Raw genomic sequence first — 27,001 nt, forward strand, 5'->3', positions numbered from 1 at the left:
TTTATTTGAATGTGATATCAGCTACTGAAGTCTCGAGTTTCACAAATTATGATAAAAGAAAGACAAACAGAAAAGCATTACACTGTGTGTTTATTGGAATTTACAATGTGTTTTAGAGACTTTTTGCTCTGTGTCATTTTGTCTTGTTATTAAGGCACTCTCAGCCAAAAATGTTGGAAAACCACTGTTTAGTTTAAGACATTCACATTCCTTAAACGTCTTTGTAAAGACTGTTAATGTTTTTGATTAACCTTCATGTCATTTTAAAATTCAAACTCATTAAATATTGTACTGTTACAGCTGTTATGGTCCTTTTACCTGATATCTGAAAGGAAGAGCTTTTTCCCCCCATTTTTTGATAATCCTGTGACACTGTAATGTAGCTGTGACTACCGTCTCTACACAAAATTTCTCTCAGACCAACTTAAACTCCATTAAACCATCAGGAAAAATGAAGAGCTTCCACTCTTGGGCTACACCTGGCCTGTCGTTATAGTCTTCAGTAAAAGAAGGGTCTGTGATTCCTCTCCCAGAAAGGTAAATGTGCCACACTTCCTGTACAGCAGCTGCTGTAGCTTCATAGCCGCTGTCCTGGTCCAGAGTACAGCGTACCTGGAAATAGCGGTCAAGTACATCAAGGATAGGATCTGTTCCAGATGGATCCCCACCAGCGTTCACCTCCGACAAGAAAGAGGCAATAATGCGGCAGGGGGCTGAACTTGAACCCCGCTGTTCCAGGACTTGCGTGAGAAAGGCAGCAGTGTCACACAGCAGCGCAGCAATGTGCGCAGCGCAAGACCTCTCCCCAGGGTGAAATCCACTTTGGCTGCTGCCCCCAGGACCAGACAGGAAGCTCTCGAGTCTGTCGACTATGATGAGTGAAGGAGGTGTAGGGGACGTGTTGGTAGGCTCATGAAGGCTAGCCACCTGCTGGAGGAGTTCCTCCACTGTCCTGGGATAGGAAAACTTGATTTTCTTTGACAAAAAATATATAAATAAATAGATTATTAATAACAACAACAATAATAATAATGATAAATACATAAACACACAAAAAATGAAAAGCTAAATAAATCATGGTAGATTATTGATTTAACCACCTAATTTTATCACACCTAAAATACTTTTTAAATCTGGGGCTACAATTACATTTTTGTTTTAATTGCTGGGTAACTTTTCAGGCAATAATTGTTTTGACATTTTAATAATTGATCAGCAAATTATTATGGCATTGTTGCCTGTTTTGTATTATAATCATAACCTGCTCCATTTCATCTACAAAGGCTTAAAACACAATTATAATACTAGTGTTTTTTGCTTTATCCAGCTCCACGTGACACGTGGTAATAAATGCTCAATTGTTCAATTACTTGTGATTACATGTGAGTTTCTAATTTTCTAACTGCAATCAAAGATATTGATATAACAGATATTAACAAGTCAGTGACCAGTTAAAATTATGCACCATATCCATGGTTGTAAAAGTGTATTAAATTATTATGTGCTTTGATTGAGCCGTACAGTAATTGTAACCATGGCAGTGGCTGGTGTCTTTCTGCTGTGTTGCAACCCTAAACCACTTTCAACCTAAACTAGACCTCAGTTATTTCTTATAATATTTATTTGTTTCCCTGACCCAAAAAAGGTTAACAGATAACAATAAAACGGGAGTTAAAAAAAGAGGGGTATCACGTCTGCTCAAATGTCATTTTAAACACTTACAAATGTCTGTAACGTTTATATATTCATATCATAAAACGTAAATAGCATTCACGGATTGGATGATCTGCAACTAAATGACTAAATAATTAAATAAAATGCAAGCACCTATGTTGGAAGATGAAAAAACTTCCATGACAACAACCCTCAAAACACTAACACACAAGGCACCCGGGGCCCGTTCTTCGTACGTCGCTTACTACATCCAAGATCAAATGACACATCCAAGATCAAATCATCGCGCTAACCGTGAGCTCGCTAATCCGGTTCCCCGAACACACCTGCTGTTGACGATTAGTACAGCTGGACGCAGTAATGTGACATCACTGGGTGTCGTAAAAGGGGCCACGCATCGATAGTAGAAACATTGATCGGCAACCCTCTGATTGGTCGGCGAAAATGTCGACGGAGCGCGCTCGGCTCGGTATTTTTCGGCAGCAGAGCAAGAACTCTTGAGTGAGGGATTTCAGGAGTTTCAGAGTTTAATCAGAACGCAAGGGAACACTGCAAAGGCTGCAAAAGCAAGGAGCGAGGGCTGGCAGGAAGTTGCTGACAAATTAAACTCGTAAGTAATTTAATAATAACAATAATAATGGAGTGGATTGATATAGCGCTTTTCAAGGCACCCAAAGCGCTTTACAATGCCACTATTCAGTCACTCTCACATTCACACACTGGTGGAGGCAGCTACGGTTGTAGCCACAGCTGCCCTGGGGCAGACTGACAGAAGCCAGGCTGCCATATTGCGCCATCGGCCCCTCTGGCCAACACCAGTAGGCGGTAGGGTAGATTTATTATATTACACTATATTATCCAATATTATATTACATTATATTATAATATGTTATATTTTATCCTCTTTCACATTAGAGCCACGACAGGACCCACTAGAACATGGGAACAGGTAAAAGTGAAATATAAGAATATCCTACAGAATGGTAATATTTATCACTTATATTGCTTTTAGTCTCTTGGAAAGAGACCCTGGAATAATCTGTTTGTTTATAACAGCAACCAAGAAAAGGGCAGAGGAAAAAAAGACAGGTGGTGGTCCTGCACCCCCTCGTCAACAAGTTGGTTAAGTGAATAATACCCTCACGGGAAAATCGATATCTCTCTATGAGCACACTGTCGCGCTGAGCTAAAGGATCCTGTCTATCCCGCAATATACGCTGAATTCTGAGGACTCTCCTTATCAATCTTGCACCTTCCGCAATGGGTGGCTCGCGTATACGGACAGGACATGGCTGCGACAGGCTTCCCAAATCCACCTTGGCTTTTATAGCCGTGGTCTCTCATCTTGATTACACGAAGTAATTTACAATTACTACTCTGAAATATGAATTACATCTGTAATAATCACATACATGTAATAGAATGTTAATAGTACATTTCCCTTTTTTAGGAAATGACCTGTATGTATCTGTGTGACATCAATAAAAGGATCAAGTGCTGCATTATCTTCAGTTACATTGATGTTATTTATTTATCGCTGTTGCTTTCGTATAAATGAAGCGGACATACCTGCGTGGCCGCGATCTAATCCTGTTTACATAAAGTAAACCTGCTCCCGAGCAGGTTTACGCTTACGGCTCTGTTGCTATGACAGCAAGTCCCGGATGAGCTTCGGGGAACCGACTGATCCAGGATCACGCGAAATCGTCAACAATCTAATCCGGCTAACCTACTTAGCGAGGTACGAAGAACGGGCCCCTGGGCTACTAAAATGTTGTTTATCACGAGTAGTGAAAAAAAACAAGCTTTTGCGAATTTGGGCACAGTTTAAACATAAAACGACCCCTACCTTTAGACTTTCTGGGCTCAGGTTGGGAACACATCTCTGCAGAGACGGTGGAAGGCTCTGGATCTGAGTCTGGGTAAAGAACATCACTTTTATGCCCATCTCCGCGGCAGCTGTGACGGAAGCCAAAAGCAGCACGGAGCGGCTGAGGCTGTGGTCTCCGACCACCAGGGTGCTGCAGGTCGTTGGTGACGGAGTAATAACTTTGACGTCCTTCTTTAAATCGGATTGTGACATAAACGTCCGAAAAACGAGCGACAAAATATCAGCCATGTGTCACAATCCCACAATCAACGCTTTACTAACCAAAAATGATGCTCTGGCTCAAGCTTCCCGCGTTTGTTTACATGGTGCACGATGGTGTTCGTGCTACTGTAGTCCGGATGCAACGCATTGTGTCCATTGTAACGTTCCGCTCGGTCCACACGGTTCATATTTCTATTAGCATTTCACCGATGTCTTCGCCTAGCATAAAAGGAAAAACTAGATATTGCCAACGCAAAGTTTATGAATCTATAGCGCGAGGAAGACGAGCTCAAAATGCATTGATATCAGTGTTTCCTGCGAGTCCTTACACAACTTCCGGCATGTCGGATAATCAAAGCATCAGCTGTTATGGCCAAGATGGCGCATCAGCTGGCAGAAGTGGAGGCTCCCCTGGACACAAACCAAGCCGGGGAGCAAGGAAAGGGTGTTTTGAGGCGCTGTAGGGGGCGACCCAGGCTCACAGACTCCGACCGAGCGCAGAGGCGGCTGGAATCCAGAAAGAAGTACGATGTCAGGAGGGTGTACCTCGGAGAGTCGCACAAGCTGTGGAGTGATCTCCGCAGGCGGACCGGTCTGAGCGACGCCGGGCTGGCAGAATATCTCATCCTACTCAACTCCACCTATGGAGAAAAATACCAGCAGAAATACTGCGGGTAGGAATGTGCTGCAGACACGTTATCTAATCAGAGTGGTATATTGACTAGCTGTTTTCTTCTGTCAGACATTGCTCTTCACATTTGTGCTAGTTTTAATCTTAAAGGGCACTTACTGTTATAACTGGACTCCACGAGGGTATATTTTCATAATTCACTGTTCAAAAATAATCTTTGTTTATGTCCTAGTTCACTGTTCATTCTCACTCCCCCTCCCCTTAAGCCAACTCTTTCCTGATTTGCTGCATATAGCAAACGGAAGGTTTGAAATAAATGTTGCAATTTGTAACATCATATTTAATACGAGTACCCACCATTGTAACAGTATGATAAAAAGCAAGCAAAAGCACAATAGTTCAACTTTAGATAAGTACTGTTTGTTTGTTGTGACTAATCTGTTTTTTCCAAATGATGTGTTTCTGTGTTGCAGGAAGAAGATTGCCCCAGAAGTCTCGGCAAAACAGAAAAGAGGTGTGTGGAGCCATTATTACATGGAAATATTTCCAAATTAAGCACGTAGGGTTTGAGGTTGGGAATGAAGTCTGTTTAAAGCGGCTCAGTTATTTGGTGTATCAAACTGGAGCTTGCCTAAATGTTTTCTAGACAAAAGTGCTTGCATCAAGTTAAATACACAGACAATAAAGATCCAAAATTTCACAAAGATCCAGAAGAACAGTTTTGAGGTTATAACTTAAAATGAGTATTGTATTACACATTTGTCATTATTTTTTAAGCAGTGTGTGAGTATTTATTTACTTATTCAACATAAAACTTGAGTACAGTGCCACATCCCAACACAAATCCCTATCCTAAAGCGGATATGCATGAAATGTTTCTCATATTGTTTAAGTGTGAATGCAAATGTTACTGCATTTTCTAATGTTTTATAACTAAAAATCAAGTTTTCAACATTATCAACATGTTATGAAAAATGAAAAAATAAAAATAGTATTAATTACATAATTGTATGTGAAATGTAATCAAAGCAGTCAAACAACTAGAACTTCTTTAAATTTCGGCTGGTCTCCTTTTCAAGGGGATTGATCTCTTTGTGCACCTCTTTTAGTGCTGCTACTATTCTTAGATCACACCGTAGGTGTCTTGTTCTGCACGCTTGCACCCTCCATCTTCAAATTATCCATCTACTTCAAACCTGTGGCATAGAGCAAACAGTCATATCTGTGTCAGACTGATCAGACGTTCACCAGTCATTAGAGCCAAGTCTGCAACTCAGAAGACACTTTCAAACATTGGAAGATGTCTTCCATGTCAAAGCCTGAGAAGCATGCTCATTTCTGTGGTGCTGCATGGAGAAATCCTTCAATAATCAGAAATCAGGATATTTCCTGATCTGTGGCACTTTGGCACTTGTTGTGCCATCATGCTGCTTAGGGCAATATTGTTCTTCACTACCTGCAGTACTTGCCTCATTTGCATCCCTGCTTCACCAAAGTGAACTTGTACTTGAAGCATTGCTTCAGTGGAGGAGATCTAGTGCAAGAGTTATGTTAGACCAGGACTTCCATGGAGTGATCTAAAATAGGCAGCATTTCTGCAAAAAGAAAGGTCACCTTGAAGCCAACTGTGACCAAATTTAAATCTTTTTGCTTTATGGATGTTTACACTGACTCAACATTTATTCTTCTTTGCTAAGGAATCAACTTTCATGTACGCTATTACTGCACGTGTTGAGTCTTAGTTGATATGTGGTTAATCTCATTCTATAAACTGTTTATCCAACAAAAATTAATCTGCCATTCATCATCCATCTCATATGCCCCCCACCCCGCACCCTGGCATATACGCTCAGGCAGGAAGCAATGTGTGTCCAGCCTCCAGAGCCTGGTGTGTTGGTACCAGCAGCACTCGCACTCTTGCCCACACGAGCCCCAGCTTAGAGCTCTAGAGACCCAGTCCAACTTCTCCACCACTGCAGTCTGGCAATGTGAAGGCAACCACTCGTTTGTGCAATACCTTTTCTCACCTCTGGGGGAGGCAAGTGACTCTGAGCATGAGGAGGGAGTGAACAGGGACAGCGATGGAGAGTGTGCAGTCAAAACAGACGTGTCTGTAGCAAAAAACATAGTAAGCCGGAAGAGAAGGAAGGAGGCTCACAGACAGTTGAAAGGTGTGTAGAATCGTACTGTAAGTGTTTGTTTTGTTGTGTAGACTTCAGTAAATCCTACATTTCTTAATGACCAACTTGCCCTTTTATTAATCATTTTCTTTTTGTAGACGTGGGAGAAAATGTGGATGTTTCTGAGGAACATCAGGAAGCTGTAAGCCAGGTAGAAGAGGTTGTAGTTCCAACCCCTGAAGCCAGCGTACTGGCCTCTTCCAAGGATGCTCCGCTGACAGGGCAGCCTATCTGGGAAGTGGAGATGGTGCGACAGCAAGGCTCCCTCACAGCGGCTTTTCACTCCGTCCCCACAGAGGAAGAGGAGGAGACTGAAGATCTGAGGCAAGGTAAGGATGGAGGGGAAGAAGAACGCCTCACAGAAGAGGAAGTCAGGACTGTTAGGCACGATTACGAGTGCGTTATGACGGCATCCTTAGCTGATGAACTTGACAAGTCTGATGAGGACTTGGTGCTGTCGCAGAGCCTGAGTGGCTCAGTGCGCCTGAGTGCTCAGACAGAACTGTCAGTCCCACCGACCATGCAGGTCCAAGAGCAGAGCGAACTGTTTGAGCCTCAGACTCTGCAAACGGTGGTGACCGGCTGTGAGATTCCTGACCAGAGGACGGCTTTGGAGGGCTCACAGGTAGGTAAACAAGTATCTCACAGAAATAAGACTGCAGGAGGAGTGTGTTACTCTTTTTCATAAACTACATTTCCCATCGTTCCTAGTTAATTATCATCACTGGCCCCAGCTACGAAGCCCTGGCATCCGAGGGAATCCAACTCAACATGGGAGGCGGAAATGTGGAGGAAGTCACCTGCACCGTCATTGGGGGCGTCACCTACAACCAGGTGTGCACGGCTGACTCGAAAATCAGAACAGCAGAGGATGAGGACTCCATGACAGGTGCGCTACTTTGGAACTCGAAATTTCTGGACTTTGAGATGAAATGTTCCTATATCTGTCAGTCTTTTGATGATCATTTGATACTCAAAGTGTTCAGTCTTATTGTAATAAATAAAGCATAATTAAAATTATCTGATGTTTTATGTTTGAAATGTAACATTTGTTGCTAAAAAATGAGCATAAAAGCTCTGAAGAAGTTTTGAAGTTGTAAGTTGTTGTAAGTTCCTAATAAAAACACAGCAATTAAATATTAAAATATTCAACTGTGCGCATCTTGAAAACTGTAAGCATTTTGTGAAAGTTTAGGTTCTATTAGGAATCACATCCATTCTGGGAATGATTTCCACTTTTAAAAGATGCTTACAGTAATCGGCTTCACTAAGTCTGCTGGCTGACTCTGTGAGAGACTGTCACATGTCCATAACTGACATCACTGGACATGCAATAAAGTGCCTCTTTTTGTTTTGGGTTTATTTAGTGTCAGCAAACTCCAGAGAAGTATATTTATATAGATTTGAATCATACCTGTTTCATGTAAACATCCCGTCCATTGATTTCCATGTGAATAAAACACAGAACTTGAATGTTATGATATGTTCGTGCTACTGAGATGTGTCAATTCAAGTTATATAAGCATATATTTGATTATGTTTATATAAATTTATATAAATTCATGCCAGTGTATATATGTCTAAATCACATGCATTTTAGCGCCACTGCTCGCAGTGGGCATGAACTTTGTAAAACAGGAAGTTCTAGATTACCTGTGTGAATCCCTTTTGCTCTCCTGCAACATGCAGCACCAGTCTGATAGTTTCTGACTAAATCCAGCCAACACCTAATACCAAGAAAGAGTAGCTGAGTGTAATGTGCACTGATTTGCATTTTGTTTTCTTTACACTTTGGATATTGACTTAAATGATTTGAATTTTCTTCCCAGCACTCAGATTTGACTAATGGGAGTCTTTATGTTTTCTCTAAAAGAATTTACTTGTCGTTTCCCTGCAGGTATGACTGACAAACAACTGCTGCAGCCCAGTGTTGACACTTTGGAGCTGGGCAGTGACAGACAGCTGCAGAGGAGTCTGAGCAGGTTTGAGACTCACGTACTCAACATCATCTTAAAAGCAAATAGAGAATGCCATTGTCATCAGGTCACTGTTTTAAGTTGGTCTCCTTAGTGTGCCGCTCAGTCCACTGTGCCCCTTTTTGCAATGTCAGGTCAAAGAGAAGCAGACGAGGCCCGGTGATCGAGGCTGATGGGATGCTCAAGATGTTCCACTGTCCGTACGAGGGTTGCAGTCAAGTCTATGTAGCAATTAGCAGCTTTCAGGTAAAGTTAATTAGTCGTGCTCTGCATTTGAGCTTTTTCTGTTTCTACACGCGAGCTCTAAATGTCTGCTCTCTGTAGAATCACGTGAACCTAGTTCACAGGAAAGGAAGGACAAAGGTTTGCCCCCACCCTGGCTGTGGAAAGAAATTCTACCTGTCGAACCATCTGCATCGCCACATGATCATCCATTCTGGTGAGTTCGCAAAAGACACCCCTGTGTATTGCCTGCGTGTTATCCGCATATACTTCCAAATGTAAACATGAATCTTCCTACAGGCGTTAGAGATTTTATCTGTGAGACTTGTGGAAAGTCATTTAAACGCAAAAATCACCTGGAGGTTCACAGGCGGACGCACACAGGAGAAACACCACTCCAGTAAGTTACTAATGCTTCAAACAGATCCTATTGTTACTCTTTTTAGTAATTAAACACTGAGAAGTTCAGATCACTGTTGCTTTATATTGGAATTAAAATGTGGAGCAATTGTTGAGTCACTAGTCTCTCTGGGAGCTAAATTTATTACATGGCCCCAAATATTAACATTCTCACATACATCTTGTCACCCACGTCATCGTCATCATCTGTCAGATGTGAAATCTGTGGCTACCAGTGTCGCCAGCGCGCATCCCTGAACTGGCACATGAAGAAACACACTCCAGAGGCCCACTACAACTTCACCTGTGAGTTCTGTGACAAGAGGTTCGAGAAGCTGGACAGTGTCAAATTCCACAAGTTAAAGAGTCACCCAGACAAGCAGGCAACCTGAGGTGCATAAGCATTACTGGCTGGACACCTCCGAGACCAAAGGAAGTCTTCCAGTGAAGAGAGAGACTTTGCCGCGTCTGTATTGCCTTGCACGTCCAGGGCGATGAACATCAGCCGTGTTCTTACAGGCTGAGGATGAAGGCAGGAGTGATTTGGACTAACAGCTGTGCAGGACGCATGCTGTGTCAGAGGCTAATTTCCTCATTTGGTAAAGAGTGATTCCTAAATATTTCAAGCAACTGTTCACATACCAGACTTGGCAAAATCAGTCAGAATTAATTTGATATGTTTTCTGTTTTTGTTTTGTTTTTCAGGACAATTTCCGATATTAAAAAAGAAGAAGTGATTAAACATAGCTGTAAACATTAGCAAGGCTCGTTAACTAGCTTGCTAGTAACTGTTGCTTTCTGAGCTGGTTGTGCTTTGTTACATGTTCATTTTTATTTGGGGTTACAGATTAAGTAAAAGAACCGGTCACATTCATGACCAGCCCACACACCGTGTAGTATTTCCCCACTCTGTGGGAACCAATTCAGAATGCTTCTAGATCTGAGATTTGGCTAATTATTTTCAGCAACCATATTTGTTCCCTCTGGCGTGAGCAGACAGTCGTGTAATAGTAAATGTTTTTGTAGGCTCTGGAAAGTGTCCTGCAGTTACATAAAGGGCATATTGAAAACATACAAAAAAAATGTATTTTTTCATGTGTAACCATGAAGATCTCTGTTTCCTTAAACAATTCAGTTCAGTTTCATTTATACAATGCTAAATCCCAAAAGCTGTCACCTTAAGGTGCTTTAAATAGTAAAGTCAATATAAAGTCCAGCAATCCGACGACCCCATATAAGCAAGCACTTTGCAAAAGTGGGAAGGAAAAACTCTGTTTTAACAGGACGAAACCTCCAGCAGAACCAGGCTCAGGGAGGGGCAGCCAGCTTTAACTGGTTGTGGGTGAGTGGGAAACAGGACAAAAGACACTAATGGCATAGAGCTAAAAGGTCAAAGTAGTGCATCACGGGAAGCCTCCTGGAGCTTAGGTTTATCACAGCTTAACTAAGGGATGGTTCATTGTGACGAGCCCTAGTTTATAAGCTTTATGAAAAAGGAAAATTTGGGTTGCTCTGGACAAAAATACTTCATTGGTTTCTCGGCTTTGCTCGTTAAAAAGCAAGATCCTCAGCTGATTTTAATATAGCTAAACTTAAATTTGCAGTCCTTTTCCGAAGCACCATTGCTACGTTTGAATCGATCCCTGGAAGTCTCATTCTGACCACTTACATCTGTGCTCCTGGTAAAATCGACTTTCGTGTCAAAATGACTAAGAAAGTACTTTCAGTTCCTTTGGTATTTTCCAAGTTGATGAATCTGCAGGTTTTAATGTAGCACAGATATTATGTGAGCTTGGTGCAACTCTAGCATATATCTTGCCTTGGGAGCAGTACCAGGACTACAGTAGCTTTGGACCACCTGAGGCTGGGTTTGTGTCTCCTCCTGGAGTTGATTTAGTGATCTTTTGCACATAAGATGAATGTGCTAGCCACAACACCATGGACTCACTAGACTGACCTATGAGTCATAACTGTTAAGGAGACCTGTATCTCTGTCTGTGACCTGGAAAACAAACGACCATTTTCAGTTTTCTTTGTCATTTACAAGTTAGAGTTTAAAGTCCTGAGCCATCTGATTAGTTGGAAATGGCCTCCTCAAACACAGCAACTATTGTTTGCTCTCTGTCAGTGCAGTAAAATTCAAATTTTTATCCATCCTGACAAAGTTAATTCACAACCCTTCTACTTGCTTCATTTGGCTTCCTGCTTATGCGCCAAAACTAAATTCAAATTGGAAGAGAGTGGTTTTGGCACGTTTGCAGAGAGGAGCGATTTGCTTTTTATGGGCAGAATCACAGAACTGATCGATCCAGGTAACATACCTGGTCTGTAGGTTGTGTCTGTCTACACTGCATGTACAAATTCAAATGTAGGCTTTTCTGTTTTAGTCACTCAAGGCGACTGTTAGCTGCGTTGCTCGGGAGAGCAGTATTTATTTGACAGAGTCCAATGGGAAAGCTTGTGAGATTGATGTGACAGTTTCTCAGGAAAATTCACCTTTGTCTTCTTGTCCTGTGATATTTTTTTTGTATTTTTATTTTATTTTTTTAAGAAAATGCACTTTTTCTTCTCTTCTGTCACTTTGGCTAACTGGTGAATCAGTAAAAAATATGTCACCATGACTCATGTTTGTGCCATTTCTTTCTTTTTTCTTAATGACACCTATTTGACACATGATTAATATGCAGGCTGTTTGTGCCTGTTACATAATGCAACCCAGGGTGTGTGTATGTGTGTGTTTTTGAGTGGGTGTGCATAAGGAATAAGCAACATCATGAAAACCATGCAGATGACACCTAGTTATGAAATCTTTTCACAGGATCTGGACCCTGTGAGTCAGAAGAATATTGAACATTAGAAAATGGTTTCAGTAAAACGTTTAGCTTGGGGCACATTAGAATCCTCCTGGTCACATTAAAATATTGAGATGAGATGCTTAGGAAAGAAATTACAGGTTTTCCAAGTGAAATATGAGGTCATCCAATAGGCTACCAAGATTTATTTAGTCTTCACATCTGCTGCGCCTTAACTCAACATTTTTCTAGTGTTTTTGATCTGTTCTTCTTTCTTTAACAATTTTGAGTGAGTGGTTTTTGACCCTCTTTGATCTTTTTTTTATTAGCTTGTGTGATTTTCAAGTAAAACAAAAGTCACAGTGTAAGCAACATGAGGCCAAAGTCTCAGGAGCAGTCACCTTGCTGAGTACTAACTTTCCATTTATTTAAAGTAAACCTATTATGCTTTCATATACAGAAACCAGTTTGAGGTGATTTAAACTTTGTTACGTTGTGTGTTAGCAGCCATCAGAAGTTTGGGTGCGCTGTGGCCATAAATGGGTGGACACGGTCAGCAACAATACGCAGGTTAGGCTGTGAAGTTTAAACAGTTCTCAATTAGTGTTAATTTGCCAAGAAGCTATCCTTATGGCACCACCAGCGTGAACTGCTGATGCAGCAGAAATCAAAACTCATGAGACCAAAACCTTTGGAAAGGAAGTACAGGACATGGCAAACAGCAACAACTGGAAAGGGAAATAAAAATACCCCCCACTCACAGATGAACAGTTTCCATCCACTCTATAAGCACAAACACATCATAAACAGACACCTTAGTAGGACTACCAAATGTAGTGATGAAGATTTTGTAATGAAGGACGGAATATATTTGATGTGTGTATGCGTACAAACAAAGCTCTATTTAAATGTCAAGAAGCAGTCCTATTGTTCTGAGAAATATCACAGAGAATAGCCGCTCTGCTGATGCTTGTGCAAACTGGCACTCCCTCAGTACGTCATCATGGTAAACAACTTCTTTCACATTATAATAGAAAAGCACTGTCCCATATTTTCCCTGCCTCTTTCATAGGTGGCCTGCCCTGCTCGGATGGAATAATCGGGTGCCCCAATTGAGCACGAGACACAGATCGTTTTGTTTTTCTTTTGTTTGTTGGTCCAATTGGGAAAAAGCTCATATCACTTTGGTATAAAAATCACTGTTAATTATTAGTGAGCTGACAGTTAATTGAATTTCTGCAAATGGTCATTTCAGTTTTAACAAACAAGTTTGGGTCTTAGGAGGTTAAAGCAAGTTAAACTCTTTGTTGATTCTAAAGTTTGTATATGATTCAAGACATAATAAATTATCTTGACCTTACCAGGTCTTAAAATTAGGTAAATACAACGTCAGATGAACAACAGCATGTGTGTTATTCTATTTAACAAAACCTAATCCAGCGGCAGAGTGGGGAACGTATACTTCATGATTCAATAGCTTGTAGAATAACCTTCAGCAGCAATAACTGAGCAGTTTGTAATGAGGTGTTTGAGCTGATATGCTGTGTTTGGTTTTCTCCAAATATGGCGCTGTGCATTATAGCCAGTCATCCCCACTTTGGTCTCGTCAGTCCAAAGGATTTGTTCAGATGCAGCTTTGCAAACCTAAACGGTGTTTGTTCGTTTTATAAACAAGTCACACCTTTTCACTCTGTTCCTAATTATACTGTCATCAGCTTTAACATTTAACATGCTAACTAAGGCCTGTAGAGTCTGAGAGATAACCTTTGTTTTTGTGTTTTTGTTTTGTTTTGTTTTGTTTTGTTTTGGGGGTCTTTTTTTGGGGGGGGGGGGGGTGTCTTTTTTTGACAGTTTTTCTGAGCATTGCACAGTCTGATGTTTGGAAGATATTGATACGATACTGTGCAAACAACTGCCAGAACTCCTGCTTTTATAGAGGTGCTCACACTCGCTGATGATCAGTTAAGCAACTGCATTTGATTATCAGCACCTGGTCGGTACTTACCTTTTAATTCCTATGGAAGCTGTAAGGGTGTGCTTTGTTTTTCCACACACTGCTACCGCATTTTAGCTCACTTTTGTTAAATAACTAACGACACAGCACTGTAATGTGTTGCTGTATTTACTTTTATGCGAATCATTTTGTATTTTGTACATATTCATGTTGTTTTCTTTGTTCTTTTTAAGTGTACTTTAAGAAGTTTGTGATGCAGTAAATATCAGATACGGGTAACATGACAAATGTTCAGTTTATAAAGGAGTAGGTAATGGATGATACTAGGTTCTAATTTATAAATAATCGGGTATGAATAACTTGAGTTTACTATATAATATTATACTGCAGTATATTTCTAACTAACTAGGCAGTTCATTCTGTTTCTCTTATTTCTCTTCTTTAACACATTTTTTCTAATGACAACCTGAAAGAAAGGAAGACTTGAAATTAGAGGTCAAGTGTGTGGCATGATCTTTGGATGCCAACTACATAGTGGGATATTTAGACATGTCATTTAGTAGTATCATTTCCAAAGTCTTGCCAATACAAACAACAGCAGCAGAATTCAAAGCAAAGTTTTAAATATAAAAAAGACATTCTCTCAACATTTGACCTTATTTGACCTTGTAGAAGAGGTCAAAGGTCAAAGGAATATTATATTTATAATCCCTATATATCACTCTCTATTTGTCTATATATTGTCAATACAAGCAATGGCAGTGCTAAACATAGTTTTAGAAAGCTTTATGTAGTATTGTTGTCACTAACCGTCAGATTAATCTACCGGCCTTTGAGAAAAGGTCAAAGGCCAGATGTGACATGATTTTTTTTCAATCTAAATTCTAAATAAATTATTTTTCTTTTTTTTTGTTCATGTTTTTGTCTGACAGCAGAACATAAAAACATTGACTACAGGAATAGTTATCCCCATACAGTCACGTCTCTGTCCTGTTTGTTGAATAGTACTTAAAAAACCATAACGCACAAAAGTGAAAACAAAATCACAAACAAACAAACATTTAAAAAAGTAAAAACAGAGTGTTTATAAACTTAGCTTGAGCTTGACCTCTGGGTATACTAAACGTTTACATCCAATACAAAATACATATCACAATATCTGTCTAAACAGACCTATCCTCTATGTAGTGCAAGAAGGGACCCCAGACCTGATCAAAGATATCTTCTCTCCTCTAAGTTACCTGTTCATATATAGCCATTTTTTTCAGTCCATTCCTTAAAGCAGCAAGAGTTAGATGACGTCCAGTGTCCCATTATTATCCTGCACCTTGTTATGGCGGCCAGACGCACCCACAGCTTCTGTCTTCCAGATAGATTCATGCTATCTGGTAACAGACTCAGGACACACAAAGCGGGAGACTTCGAGAGATCAAATTGAAAAGGACCTTTCAAAAGGTTAATGATCCCATCGCACATGTGGACATTTTTTTCACATGCATACAGCATATGAACTAAAGTCCCAGCTTCTTTCTGACACTTCCAGCAGGTGTCTTTGTCAACTAAATTCAGTCTGAATAGTTTGCTAGGGGTCCAATAGCTTCTGTGGAGTAATTTGTACTGGATACGCTGTGATTGCGTGTGGCATGAGCAACCATACCAACATATAACCAGCTTCTTCCAACTGTCCTCTGAAATCTGGATTCCCAAATCTCTCTCCCAGCCCAGCTTCAGCCCCTCTAGACAGGCGATTGTGCCTCTCTGAAGATCCCACAGAATTTAGACGGTTTGGTTACCAAATAAATCCCCCAACTTAATTCCTGCACTAGACTACGTGAACGGTTTCTTACCAATTAATAATTTCTTATTATACCAAATAGAGGCTCTAGAGGTAAGATAAGGATTGGTATTAATGAACTGGTGAGCTCTAAACCAAGTCTCTTGTTTAAAAGCCAGTACTGGTCTTCCCCTGTGAGAGAAAAAGGCCTCTAAAGATGTTTGAGTCACTAGGCTTTCCTCAGTCACTACCCAGCATGAGTTATTTATCTTAGCTAATTGGGAGAGAGAAAACGCATAACCAGTCCATCTTGGATAGTGCTAATCCACCACTATCTTTGACAGCATGTACTTTGGACCAAAGAAAGACTGTGTTTTTGCCTGCGCACACATACCCCCCCACAACTGTATTATAAAGCTTGAAGAGGTTGTGTGGAAACATTATAGGTAACTTAAACAGATTATACTGGAGCTTTGGGGAAACAATCATCTTTACTCCATCTTTTCCTCCAAGCGGGAGATTCTGTTCAGTTTCATTAAGAGACTCAATTCCACCTTTCACTGCGTTCATGTCATGAGCTGTCAGTTCCAGAATAGATCTTATGCAAGTCAACTCAGCAGCCACATTATCTTTGGATGAACTCCTAACGTCAGCTCCATCTAGTGACTCAGCTATTCTGGATAACGAAGTAGCCTGAGAATTGTTGGCTTTCCCTTTGCGAGGTACTCGGCCGGGTATGTGTGAAATAATGACTTTTCTAACTCATTCCACTGCAATTGCAGGACCTAGACCAAAAAAAAAAATCAATGGACTTTAACTTGTTTTTTTCCGAGAGTTTGGGAGGAATACGAGCTTTGCTCCGACTTAAGCTGCCATCCTGGGCCGGCGTACCACGTGACCCTCATCTAAAGTCTTTCTATATGTTGACAGTACACACAACACTTTTCAGAATAATATTTTCTAAATGATAAGGCCTTTTTTTTACTCATGAATCATTAAGTTAACCTTAAAGACTTTGGTGAATGTAAAGCAAATTTTGCAGCTGGCAGAATGACACACACACACACGCTACATGACCTCCTCTGCGGAGGTAATAAACAGCAAGTGAATTCAGACACAGACCACGGTCTCTGGGTTCACAGCATGTGATATATCCCACCTGCCTCTTTATTCCAAATTAGAACATTATCATAGCCATCTAAGTAATGGATGAGCGCCGGTACTTGCAGAGAACTGTGTGAAACTTTAAAGCTAAAGATATTCTTTACACAACTAAATTATGATCTTTCAGAGAAATATGACTTAAACCAGAGTAGTGCATATCCCTTAATCCCAATGACACATTCCTGTGTGGAATAAAACTTCATCAGTGGTCTTCCAACCTACATTGAGATCTGACAGGAAAATAAAAAATATTATTGTCTGAAGATCAATAGCAACTTTCACCAGTTCTGATTCTGTGATATGATGTGCTGTATGCCCCGACTGCAAGGAGGTACAGGTAATTTGCAAAAGCTTTTTCAAGGATTTCAGGGTTAGGCTGGATCGTTGGATCGATGACGTATCGTTGAGTAAAATTGCTGGATCGAGAATACACATATGACACCCTATTTGATAAGCTGAGTTCAGTGATTGGAAATGAGCCAGAGAAACCTTTGGAAAGGATGATTTTAGATTTGCATCTTTCCATTTGATTTCATATTTTCTTTAAAGCACATGCGTGTAAAGTGTACCATGGGGCCTTGCTTCCTTTGGTCCATGACCTTTTCAGGGGTGAGCTTATTTGCTTGTGTGTTTTTTTTGTTTGTAATGTATTACTTACATCATGTTGAAGTTAAACTCTCAGACCTATGTATATAGATACATCTGAAACCATATTAGACATTTTCTTTTGTGTAGAGAAAAAAAAAACATTTACAGTTTTCAGTAACTTTAAGATCAGCCTGTGGTTATTGCAAATTATTACAACTGGTCACATAATTAGGCCATATTTACATGCTGTGCTCAAATTAACACCTTGAAACAGAGCAAATGTTGAATGGTGCTTTGACCATGCACAGGTGATCTTTATCCCTCCCTCATTTCCCTCCTCCCTCCCTCCCTCCCTTGGGAGCTACAAAGCTAGATCCATGGTGATGTGCTATTACTCAGCTGCTTCGGTCACACCCACCTTGTGCCCTCCCCTCCCTTCACTCTGCTTATAATCAGCCAACAGCCCAAAAATAAGAGCAGAATCCTGAAAAAGTCTCTTGCAAGTTGTTTACACATAACACAGTGCCACAGCCACAGAAGCGAGACGTACGTTTCACAGTGTGGGTCATTTTTGTGAGGACAGCAAAACAACAAACCCCTGTGCTCCTGTTACCTCACGGTGCGCTCCCACAGCAGCTGCCTGAATCACAGCAGTGAAGGCAGGAGCCGGAGAACGTCCTCGGATAACACTTGAGAAAAGGTAGGCCGCTTCACTTGGATTCGTTGCTGTTTAACTGTTCTATGAGGCTGCTTCTTGTGAGCGTGCAAGTCTGGCTATTTTGTATGAGAGCTGTACCCACACAGGGAGAGATCCACCCAACAATGATCCTTTGTCTCCTGAGACCTGCCTGCAATTATTCTGTTCAATGGGATCCTTTGAGATTTCTCCATCTGTGTTTTCTTTGATGGTGGTTGTCGAATTGGAGACAGTTTAGAGGTTCCATTTAAAAACACAAACACAACACGTCATGTTTAACGCATAAAGTGTAAAATATCTCACCTCCAGACAAGACTGCTTCTTCCAGTCAGTACGCCGTTGGGTCCTTTTACAGTAATCACGGAGGCATTTTGAGATTATTCTGTGACTTGGGCTCATTAATACATCACCAGGCCCACTCCTCAGTGTCAGAGTGAATCAGTGACCTTAAGGAAGCAGGAAGAGCTTGAAGGAGTGAACAAGCTAAAGTTTGGGGGAGTCAAGGCAACAAGTCATTATGCTTGGAGCAGTATCCTGGCATCTGAATGTATGATTAACTTGATGACAACCAGCTTTACTCAAACAGAGCAGCAGAGCTAAATTATTAGAGAAACTACTTCCTGATTTTGGTTAATGTGATATGTTTGGATGAATGGATGTTTGGTGTAAGCTGATAGGGAAGAACTATAAAGGCTGCTGTGGTTTAAATTTTCCGAGAAAGGTAATGCAGAAGACAGCCTGCTGCTGTACACAGGCGGATTCTGCTCAGTCATAGCTGTTAACAACTTGTCTTGTTTCCTCCCACCACACAAAGAGTGCTGTTCCCATTCTGGGAGATCTACACACACACACACACACACACACACACACACACACACACACACACACACACACACACACACACACACACACACACACACATTTGTAAGTGACAATCTTTAAGTGACTCAAAACAGAGGGTGGTAGGAGAAGACTTAGTGACAGCATGCTGTCATCTGTGTGCCTGAGTTTGATGGATGATGCATTGGAGTAAAGAGCCTTGTACAGAGTTAGCGAAAGGGTTGTCACACTACACCTCAGTTTAGCCTAAACTCAAACATCAACTCACCCCCACAGCATGTTCAGGGAATGGTGCGCTGGCTGGCCACAGAGTTCGCTCCCTATGCAAATACATACACTGGTGTCTTTACTAGGATCTATACCCTCTTTATTCTTAACATTTAAAAATATTATGAAAGGACATAGCAAGTGCACTGGTGAGATGAAAAAAAAAAAGTCCACAAATAAGGAATATTTGCTTATCAATAGTATTCATCTTCCGAATTTGGTTCCTCCCCTCCTTTGCATGCCGCTGGGCTTTTTTGTTTTGTTTTGTGCGGTGACAAACTTTCCAGTATAGAGTGAGATTTACTTCCTCTATCGTCACCTCTCTTCTCCGATTACTGCTAAACCAAAAGCGCTCACAGTTACATGTGCACCGTGAGTGACCTTATAGTATAAATGACAGGCTCAAGAGTTTAAGATAAGTTATTAAGCTCACAAAGACTAAAAGGTGACAAGAGTTTGAAGCTACCCCACCCTGTGGCCTCCCTGCTCACAGAGCAGCTCTACTAATTCATTGGCTAATTTGCTTCTTCAAGGAAGAAGTGAAACCTGAGACAACAGGTGAGCAGGATGATTAATGCTCTTTATAGAAAAACACATTCATGCAGGTAAAAGCAAAGTGTTGCTAAATAAGTGCTCTTAGTGAGATAAAACCAGACTAAAGTTTAAAAATGTGTCTCTATCATTCTTCCTCTGACTGTAGGTAGAAATATCAGCAGCAAAAATGGGATGCTTTCAATTCCTCAAATTCATGATGTTTGCGTTCAACGGCATCATCTTTGTAAGTAAAGACTCTCATTGTTTTATAATTTTATTTAAGTTTGAAGGATGCTGACAGTTACTTACAATTTTCTTTAAGTGTGACTCAGCAGTACTGTGTAGTCTGAATGTTGTACAAAAGCATACAAATACAAATCACTGGTTATTTTTACACCACCAACAAGAGTTGTAAACTGTAAATTGCACATTACAAATATTTTCAGAACATTGAGTATTGGACTTATCTATTTTAAAGTTATTAGAGTAAAAATGCATTTTCTACAAGACAGTCTCAAGGCAAAACCCTCCCTGCCTAAGTCTTAACAGACAAAAGCATGGTAGCAGTCACCGTGACAAAAAAGACTGTCTCTTATGCATAAAATCTGTGAAGTGCTCTTTTAACTTCTCCACCCTCCACATGTTTCTTCTTCAGCTGGCAGGTGCTGCCATCCTGGGTGTTGGGATCTGGGTGAAGGTGGATAGCGGTTCCGTCCTTACCTTTCTTGGGAAAATTGACAACATGCCAGCAGAGCTAAGCCAGGTGCTCAATGTGGGCTACCTGTTGATTGCAATTGGGATCTTGCTAGTCGTCATCGGCTTTCTAGGCTGCTGTGGAGCCATGAGGGAGAGCAAGTGTATGCTACTGCTGGTAGGTTGTTGCCTGCTATTTTATAGAGGCTTAAAGAAATACTTTGACATTTTGGCACACTTTCTTGATTGTAGAGCCCTTGAAGGTCAATAGGGCAGTAATTTTTATTTTATGGGAACAAGTCACCCTCAGTACACAAGTCCATTCATCTAGTACAAACATAATAATTAATTGTGTAAAATGCATACAGCCAACAAATAAGGGAGAGGACTCACCAGCCTGGTTTCAGTTTTGAGTTTGAGTTTGAGTGACAATACAGAGGTTACGATATAAAGGTTAAGGAACTATGTTGTCAGTTATTGCTAACAAGCTTAATTAGCAAGACATATCTATAAACTCTAACTGAGAATTTTTGGTACAGCAGTTGTGACCTTTAGCAAATGTATGGTCTATAAAATTACCTGAATTGTACATAATTACCAGTTAACAATATAAGCCTTGGGCTTCAGTTCAAATCCCTATCCTTATGAAGACACATGTAGGATCTTTCTTTTAGTATTATAAACACAAAGCCGACAACACAAAGATGAAGACCAGCCCAAAGAGACTTCAAAGCGAACACCACAGTGATCCTACTTTAGAAACATAAACAGGTAGAAACAGGCTGGAGCCTCACTGCTCATCTGTTTATTACCTGCTGAAGTTCACGGTATGGCTGCTGGGCTAGGGTCAGCAAATGCTACACTTTAACATCACTCAGGGTTCTTGGCTAGCTTTGCATTAATGTGTTGTCCATGCAGATGCTTGCAAAGACCTGAAGCGTAATGTGGTTGTTTCTGTCCTAGATGCAGTTTGCACTTTACCATTGCATCCTTGTCCTTTTGTGCAATAGGAATAAAAGTAATGTCTATATCAACAATGCAGACCATCATTTTCTTCCTCTCGTACACAAACTGAGATCAGCTTTTCTCCACGCTTCTCCAAGGACCAACAACTCAAGCTAGGGTTGCCCACAGGCTGGATGGTTGTGACACTGTTCTCTAGAGACAGTAAACAACTACAACATGTAAACAACAGTTTGCAAAACTTTATTCTAGTCTGTGCACAGAGGCACTACAGAGCAATAGTTTACCCTGAAAAAGAGAAACAGACAAACACAGATGTGTGCTACCTGCTACTTAGACCACATGTTACCCCCAGCTATAGCAAGTAATAAGTGCAATCACTGCAGTAATAGTGGAGTTTCTTTTTCTTTAAGGTAGAATATGTGGAGCCATCTATCCGACACCAGCTTGACCTGGAGTACAATCCATTGCCTTTAATCTTTGTACTGAAAACACTGCTGCAGCAGGTTAACGAATACAGCTTGATCCGTGATCTCTGTATGGATAATTTACCAAGAAAATTACACAACAGTGGCAGGACAGATTACTGGTTTGTCTGCTTACGCCCACTTCTGCTATCTTGAACTGTGAAGTTGGTGTTGGTGTGGCTGCTCTGACCATCAGAGTGGGAAGTCTGACTTCCTGATCATTTCAAAAGAAAACTCATGATTCCTGACTTTCCACCTCAAATGGATCAAAGCATAAGTAACAAGATGAATAACTGTATTGTTTAATCACCAAAATGAAGAACAAACGTTTTTGGAAGTCTGTTACAGGAAGCACGCAAAATTATTAGGAACGTAATTAGTTTTCGCACTTCAGCTTTGGCTTCGTGTTCCACCTTCTGAGATTGCTGCTTGGTTAGAAGAGGGCTACTAAGCTCCCCACCAACACTTTTGGTATAGCCAGTTGCTGGCTATATCTCCATGTTTGTTTGTAATTCTTTACGCAAGAAAATTAATTTATGGATACTTTGTGAAAATAAAAGGTCAAAAAATTTCTTTTAAAATGCTCTCTCAAACAAGTTTTTTTCTATTCTTTTTTATTTAAGCTACACTTTAAACAAACCCATTCCAGTAATGGATATTCTTATCTCCTCAACAGTTTTTTATCATAGTCTTGTTGATCTTCATAGCAGAGGTGGCAGGAGCAGTGGTTATTTTGGTATTCAGACCGCTGGTAAGTCTCCAAAGAACTTACAGAGATAATCTTAGTAGCTGCATTATCATGACTATTTGAATGCAAAATTTGCTTCATGTGTGTATGTTAGGCTGAGGAGCTGTTTAACAAGATTGGTCAGGAAGCAGTGAAGAGCATCAAGCAGGGCTATGGGAACAATACTGACATCACAGGACTGTGGAATTCGACAATGAGCACGGTACAAAAATCTGCTAAACAATAAAGTCAGTGGCTTCTGTTTTCAGCAACACTTTTGGTAACGTGCCCACTTTTTCTGTCTACACTAGTTTAAATGTTGTGGATTCTACAACTCATCAGAATTCAAGGAGTCTCCTTACTATAAAAACCACAACAATACATTTCCACCACAGTGCTGTTTGAACCCTGGAAGCACATGTACTGATGGGGTAAGGACAATTCAAAGTAGTAGAAAAAAAATAATTCAAAATGTCTTTATAATTACGATATCTTTAATCTAAACCTACTACATATTTTCTTTAGACAATCACTGGTTGCTTCCCAAAGATCCGGAAGCTGATTGACGATAACACCGCTGCTATAGTGGGAGTGGCGCTCGGGATTGCAGCTCTGGAGGTATGACACCACTGTTACATTAGGTTGAACTATATGGTAAATGGATGTTTCATTTTTCTCCTTTTGGCACCTTTTCTTACCTTATTTTTGAAATTTTATTCCCTTCAGTTATGTGCCATGGCTGTCTCAATGATCCTTTACTGCAGGATAAAATCTGAAAGTGTATAACTACAAAGGACAAAGGCCTGAGAGAAATCCTTTAAATCACTGGAATCTTTCTATTTTTTTTATCACTTCCTGTAATGAAAGTCTTGTGCAATCAGATTTAATAATTTAATGTAACAAATCTATTTTTGCTACATTTAAATCTAGCTAATAGATGCGATTAACAAATGTATTTTATCCATGTAAACATCTATGTATGTATGCTATCTACTTAATCAGCTAAGCACACTGTACACACACACACACACACACACACACACACACACACACACACACACACACACACACACACACACACACACACACACACTGTGTATTTGACCAATGATTATTTAATGTAGTCCGTTAATGAGGAATTCAGTGATAAATGTATTCATTGTGATAATGAAACAAAACCTGTTGTCAATGTTGGGCACTGAAAGGGGGATTTTTTTCTTTGTTTGCTTGTGTTCGTTTTGCACAATTCAGCTTGTAAATTAGCACCAAAGTTGATACATGATATGTTTATATGGTCTAAAAGTGACTGATTCTTAAATAAAGTCCACATTTCTGGGAGTTTTTGAACTGGCTGCAAGCATTTGTGCCATTTTACAGAAGCTATGAGGTAAGAAGGGACTAATTTATTATTTATTACACTTTATTACACAAGAAAACACATTGGACATATAGAGGTTACCTTTTACTTTTAACTAGAGAGTTTAACTTATCTGAAACCATTAAGACAGGAAACATGAGCCTAAATGTGAAATTCTACATGTTTTTGTATAACTTGGAGCAAATGGCAGCTTTAATTTAAAATAAGAAGGCTTCTATGTTTGACTCAGGCAGCATGAATTACCTACATAGAAACTGTTAGCAGAGCTGAAGTTTCTCATCCTAGTTTAGTCGTGTATAAATTTGGACTCTGGCTTCATTGGACACTTAGAGTCTGGATAGAAACTTCCTGGTGCTGAGTGAACAGTTGATCTTTGGAATTTGCTGGTTAATAAAAGTACAGGACAAGGGTTAAATGACTTGTCTAAGACAATTTGCCTGCAAAGATTTCCACCATGTAGTAAATACACTTAACAGCCATTACATTAGTTACACCCGTGGCCCTCCTTTCCCTTTCAGAACTGCCTTTGTAGCACAGATTCAACAAGCTGCTGGAAACATTCCTCAGATCATTTGCTCCATATTGATATGGAGGCATCACACAGTTGCTGCAGATTTGATATGAATCCATGATGTGAATCTCCTGTTAAATCACATCCCAAAATAGATTGAAATCTGGTGACCGTGGAAGCCATTTATGTTCAAGAAAGCAGTTTGAAATGATTTGAGCTTTGTGATGTGTTGCATTATCCTGCTGGAAGCAGCAGAAGATGAATACACTGTAATCATAAAGAGATGGACATGGTCAGCAATAATAGTTGGGAAGGCTGTGATGTTTAAACAATGCTCAGCTGGTATTAATGATCCTAAAGTGTGCCAAGAAAATATCACCCATCAGCCTGAGCTGATCAGGAGGGGTCCATGCTTTTATGTTGTTTTCCCCAAAATCTGACCCAATACCACAAATGGAGACTCATCAGATCAGGCGATATTTTTCCAGTCCCGTATTGTCCAATTTTGGTGAGCCTGCACAAATGATAGCCTCAGGTTCCTGTTCTTAGCTGACATGAGGGGCACCTAGTGAGCTCTACTGCTTCAAGGTTTGCTTTGTTGTGTGTTCAGAGGTGCTCTTCTGCATACTTTGGTTGTAACAAGCAGTTATTTGAGTTGCTGTTGCCTTTCTGACCATTCTCTCTTTTTTTTGATACTTTTTATTTATTTATTTAGGAACATTTTTATGCAGAAAACCCCCCCAAAAAAACAAAATATTATGAGATCATGGGAAGACAATATATGCCCGTGTATACAGCTGCACATCCACACATACATATCAATACTTTGGTATTGCAAGTTCTATGCATTAAAGAGCGCTGCCACAATTTGTAAAGCCCAGCCATTTTCTCCAACGTCTCCTTCCCAAGTCTCCCTGAAGTCGCAGGGTGAAAGTCATACATTCCATCAATTTGATGTCTTCCACTGTAGAGCTAAAAAGTATTATAGTGGGAGGGTCTTTACAAAGCCGGCGTTTTGTTATAGCCTTTTTGCAGATGCCAAGAGAATTCTCAGGAGATAAACATCATCTGTAACTAAATCTTCTGCAAAATATCCCAGATACAATGATGCGAATGTACAAGTCACATTGAATCCAAGTACCTTTGTGATTATTTTTACAACTTCCATCCAGAAGGGTCGTATGGATGGGCAGGACCAGAATATGTGTCTGTGGTCTGCCATGACTTCCCCACAGTTTCTCCAACAAAGCGCAGGTGTAGCACTGAATTTAGACTTTTGTTTAGGTGTTATGAAAAAGCGTATAATGTTCTTCCAACAAAAGTCCCGCCACATGTTGGAGTTAGTTGTGGTAAACTGTGTTTCCAAAATCCGTGTTCACCCATCTTCTGTAATCTCGATGTCCATTTCTTTTTCCCATTTCTGTTTTATGTAAATTGTTGAGTCCCTTTTGAGCTTAGTCATACATTTGTACAGTTTACTTATCAGGGCTTTGTTACTCCCAGAGTCATAAGCGTCAATGAAGATGTTAACAATCGAGAAGTCTCCAGGGACACAGCTGTTTATTCTTTTGCCAATATAGTCACGGAATTGCAAGTATCGGAAAAAGTCTTGTTTCTCGAGGTCGTAAGTCTTGCATAGGTATCAAAGGCCATAATTTTAGATTTTATGATAACTGAACACACAGCAGTAATTCAATGCCATACCCATTGTCTAAATCTACTGTCGTGGGAGGCAGGTAAAAAATCAGGGTCGTACACTGGCCACCTCAGAAGTTTTATCTCTTCCTGAAGTTGTGCCTGCTTGACCACTCCCCTCCATATCTTTAATGTAAAATTGACCCATTGGCTGGTTGTCAAGATATTGTCCAACTCAGAAGCTGCGTGACCAAGTCTAGACTGGATCGGTGTGTCCGAGAGAGACATCTCAATCGCCTTCCACCTTGCACAAAAGGATGGGTTACACCAACACACCAAAGACCTCAGCTGAGCAGACAAGTAGCAATCCCTTAATGAAGGTAGAGCCAAGCCCCCTTTCTCCTTCGGCAACTGCAAAGTAGAAAACTTTACCCTTAGTCTTTTGTTAAGCCAAATGAATCTCGAAATCTGTTTATTCCATTCCCTGAACTGCTTCTCTGGAATTGGAATAGGTAAAGCAAGGAAGAGATAGAGTAATTTAGGAAGAATGCTCATTTTAATTATCTGTATCCTGTTGCCAAAGTCGAGAGGGAGCAGGCTCCAAATGTTGAGGTCACTGTATATTTCTCTATTAGGACGACTGTAATTAATATCATACAGTTGTGTTAGGTCTTTAGGCAGGAACACTCCTAAATATTTGATAGTGGTTGCCTTCCATTTAAACTTGAATTCTGACAATAGTGTCTGATCTGGAGAGAAATTAAATGTCAGAACTTGTGTTTTTTTGACATTAAGAACATACCCTGAATATAAGCCATATGTTTCTAACATCTTCATTAATAC

The 27,001-nt window shown here is 40.3% G+C and overlaps 3 protein-coding genes and 1 long non-coding RNA gene across 5 annotated transcripts; 3 read left to right on the forward strand and 1 right to left on the reverse strand.

Moving 5' to 3' along the window:
- Positions 1 to 77: 77 nt before the first annotated feature.
- swsap1 (SWIM-type zinc finger 7 associated protein 1) lies at positions 78 to 3,793 on the reverse strand (the record flags this gene model as incomplete). The annotated part of the gene is made up of 2 exons (XM_080905182.1): positions 78 to 975; positions 3,524 to 3,793. The coding sequence occupies 2 exons, from the start codon at positions 3,791 to 3,793 to the stop codon at positions 415 to 417; spliced, it is 831 nt and encodes a 276-aa protein (XP_080761308.1). The 3' UTR covers positions 78 to 414.
- On the forward strand, positions 1,893 to 3,179 carry LOC308411299. The gene is made up of 2 exons (XR_013974361.1): positions 1,893 to 2,499; positions 2,590 to 3,179. It is a non-coding gene; the product is annotated as an uncharacterized lncRNA (long non-coding RNA).
- Positions 3,794 to 4,128: 335 nt separating the features above from the next.
- znf653 (zinc finger protein 653) lies at positions 4,129 to 11,786 on the forward strand. 2 transcript variants are annotated; one of them, XR_013974360.1, is made up of 11 exons: positions 4,129 to 4,440; positions 4,871 to 4,911; positions 6,251 to 6,568; positions 6,676 to 7,202; positions 7,289 to 7,466; positions 8,475 to 8,559; positions 8,688 to 8,799; positions 8,878 to 8,992; positions 9,076 to 9,175; positions 9,389 to 9,773; positions 9,880 to 11,786. XR_013974360.1 is itself a non-coding variant. In XM_080905180.1 (10 exons), the coding sequence occupies exons 1-10, from the start codon at positions 4,136 to 4,138 to the stop codon at positions 9,564 to 9,566; spliced, it is 1,959 nt and encodes a 652-aa protein (XP_080761306.1). In that variant the 5' UTR covers positions 4,129 to 4,135; the 3' UTR covers positions 9,567 to 11,786. The 2 variants fall into 2 exon arrangements, 1 of the variants encoding a protein (XP_080761306.1); XM_080905180.1 differs by having other exon boundaries at positions 9,389 to 11,786.
- Positions 11,787 to 17,907: 6,121 nt separating this feature from the next.
- On the forward strand, positions 17,908 to 23,972 carry tspan34b (tetraspanin 34b). Its single transcript, XM_080905880.1, has 8 exons — positions 17,908 to 18,146; positions 19,951 to 20,028; positions 20,440 to 20,655; positions 22,584 to 22,658; positions 22,750 to 22,857; positions 22,946 to 23,065; positions 23,160 to 23,252; positions 23,361 to 23,972. The coding sequence occupies exons 2-8, from the start codon at positions 19,972 to 19,974 to the stop codon at positions 23,418 to 23,420; spliced, it is 729 nt and encodes a 242-aa protein (XP_080762006.1). The 5' UTR covers positions 17,908 to 18,146; positions 19,951 to 19,971; the 3' UTR covers positions 23,421 to 23,972.
- Positions 23,973 to 27,001: the final 3,029 nt, after the last annotated feature.

The sequence above is a fragment of the Rhamphochromis sp. 'chilingali' genome, assembly GCF_963969265.1.
Source record: "Rhamphochromis sp. 'chilingali' genome assembly, chromosome: 15".
Classification (NCBI taxonomy): domain Eukaryota; kingdom Metazoa; phylum Chordata; class Actinopteri; order Cichliformes; family Cichlidae; genus Rhamphochromis; species Rhamphochromis sp. 'chilingali'.

What these genes read in the sequence shown, in the direction of transcription:
- znf653 (XM_080905180.1), top strand. Translation starts at nt 4,136, where the DNA reads ATGGCCAAGATGGCGCATCAGCTGGCAGAAGTGGAGGCTCCCCTGGAC. An exon ending in CGGCTTTGGAGGGCTCACAG is followed by an intron (nt 7,203 to 7,288) that starts GTAGGTAAACAA and finishes CATCGTTCCTAG; the next exon opens with TTAATTATCATCACTGGCCC. An exon ending in GGATGAGGACTCCATGACAG is followed by an intron (nt 7,467 to 8,474) that starts GTGCGCTACTTT and finishes GTTTCCCTGCAG; the next exon opens with GTATGACTGACAAACAACTG.
- tspan34b (XM_080905880.1), top strand. Translation starts at nt 19,972, where the DNA reads ATGGGATGCTTTCAATTCCTCAAATTCATGATGTTTGCGTTCAACGGC. An exon ending in GAAGCACATGTACTGATGGG is followed by an intron (nt 23,066 to 23,159) that starts GTAAGGACAATT and finishes TATTTTCTTTAG; the next exon opens with ACAATCACTGGTTGCTTCCC. An exon ending in TCGGGATTGCAGCTCTGGAG is followed by an intron (nt 23,253 to 23,360) that starts GTATGACACCAC and finishes TATTCCCTTCAG; the next exon opens with TTATGTGCCATGGCTGTCTC.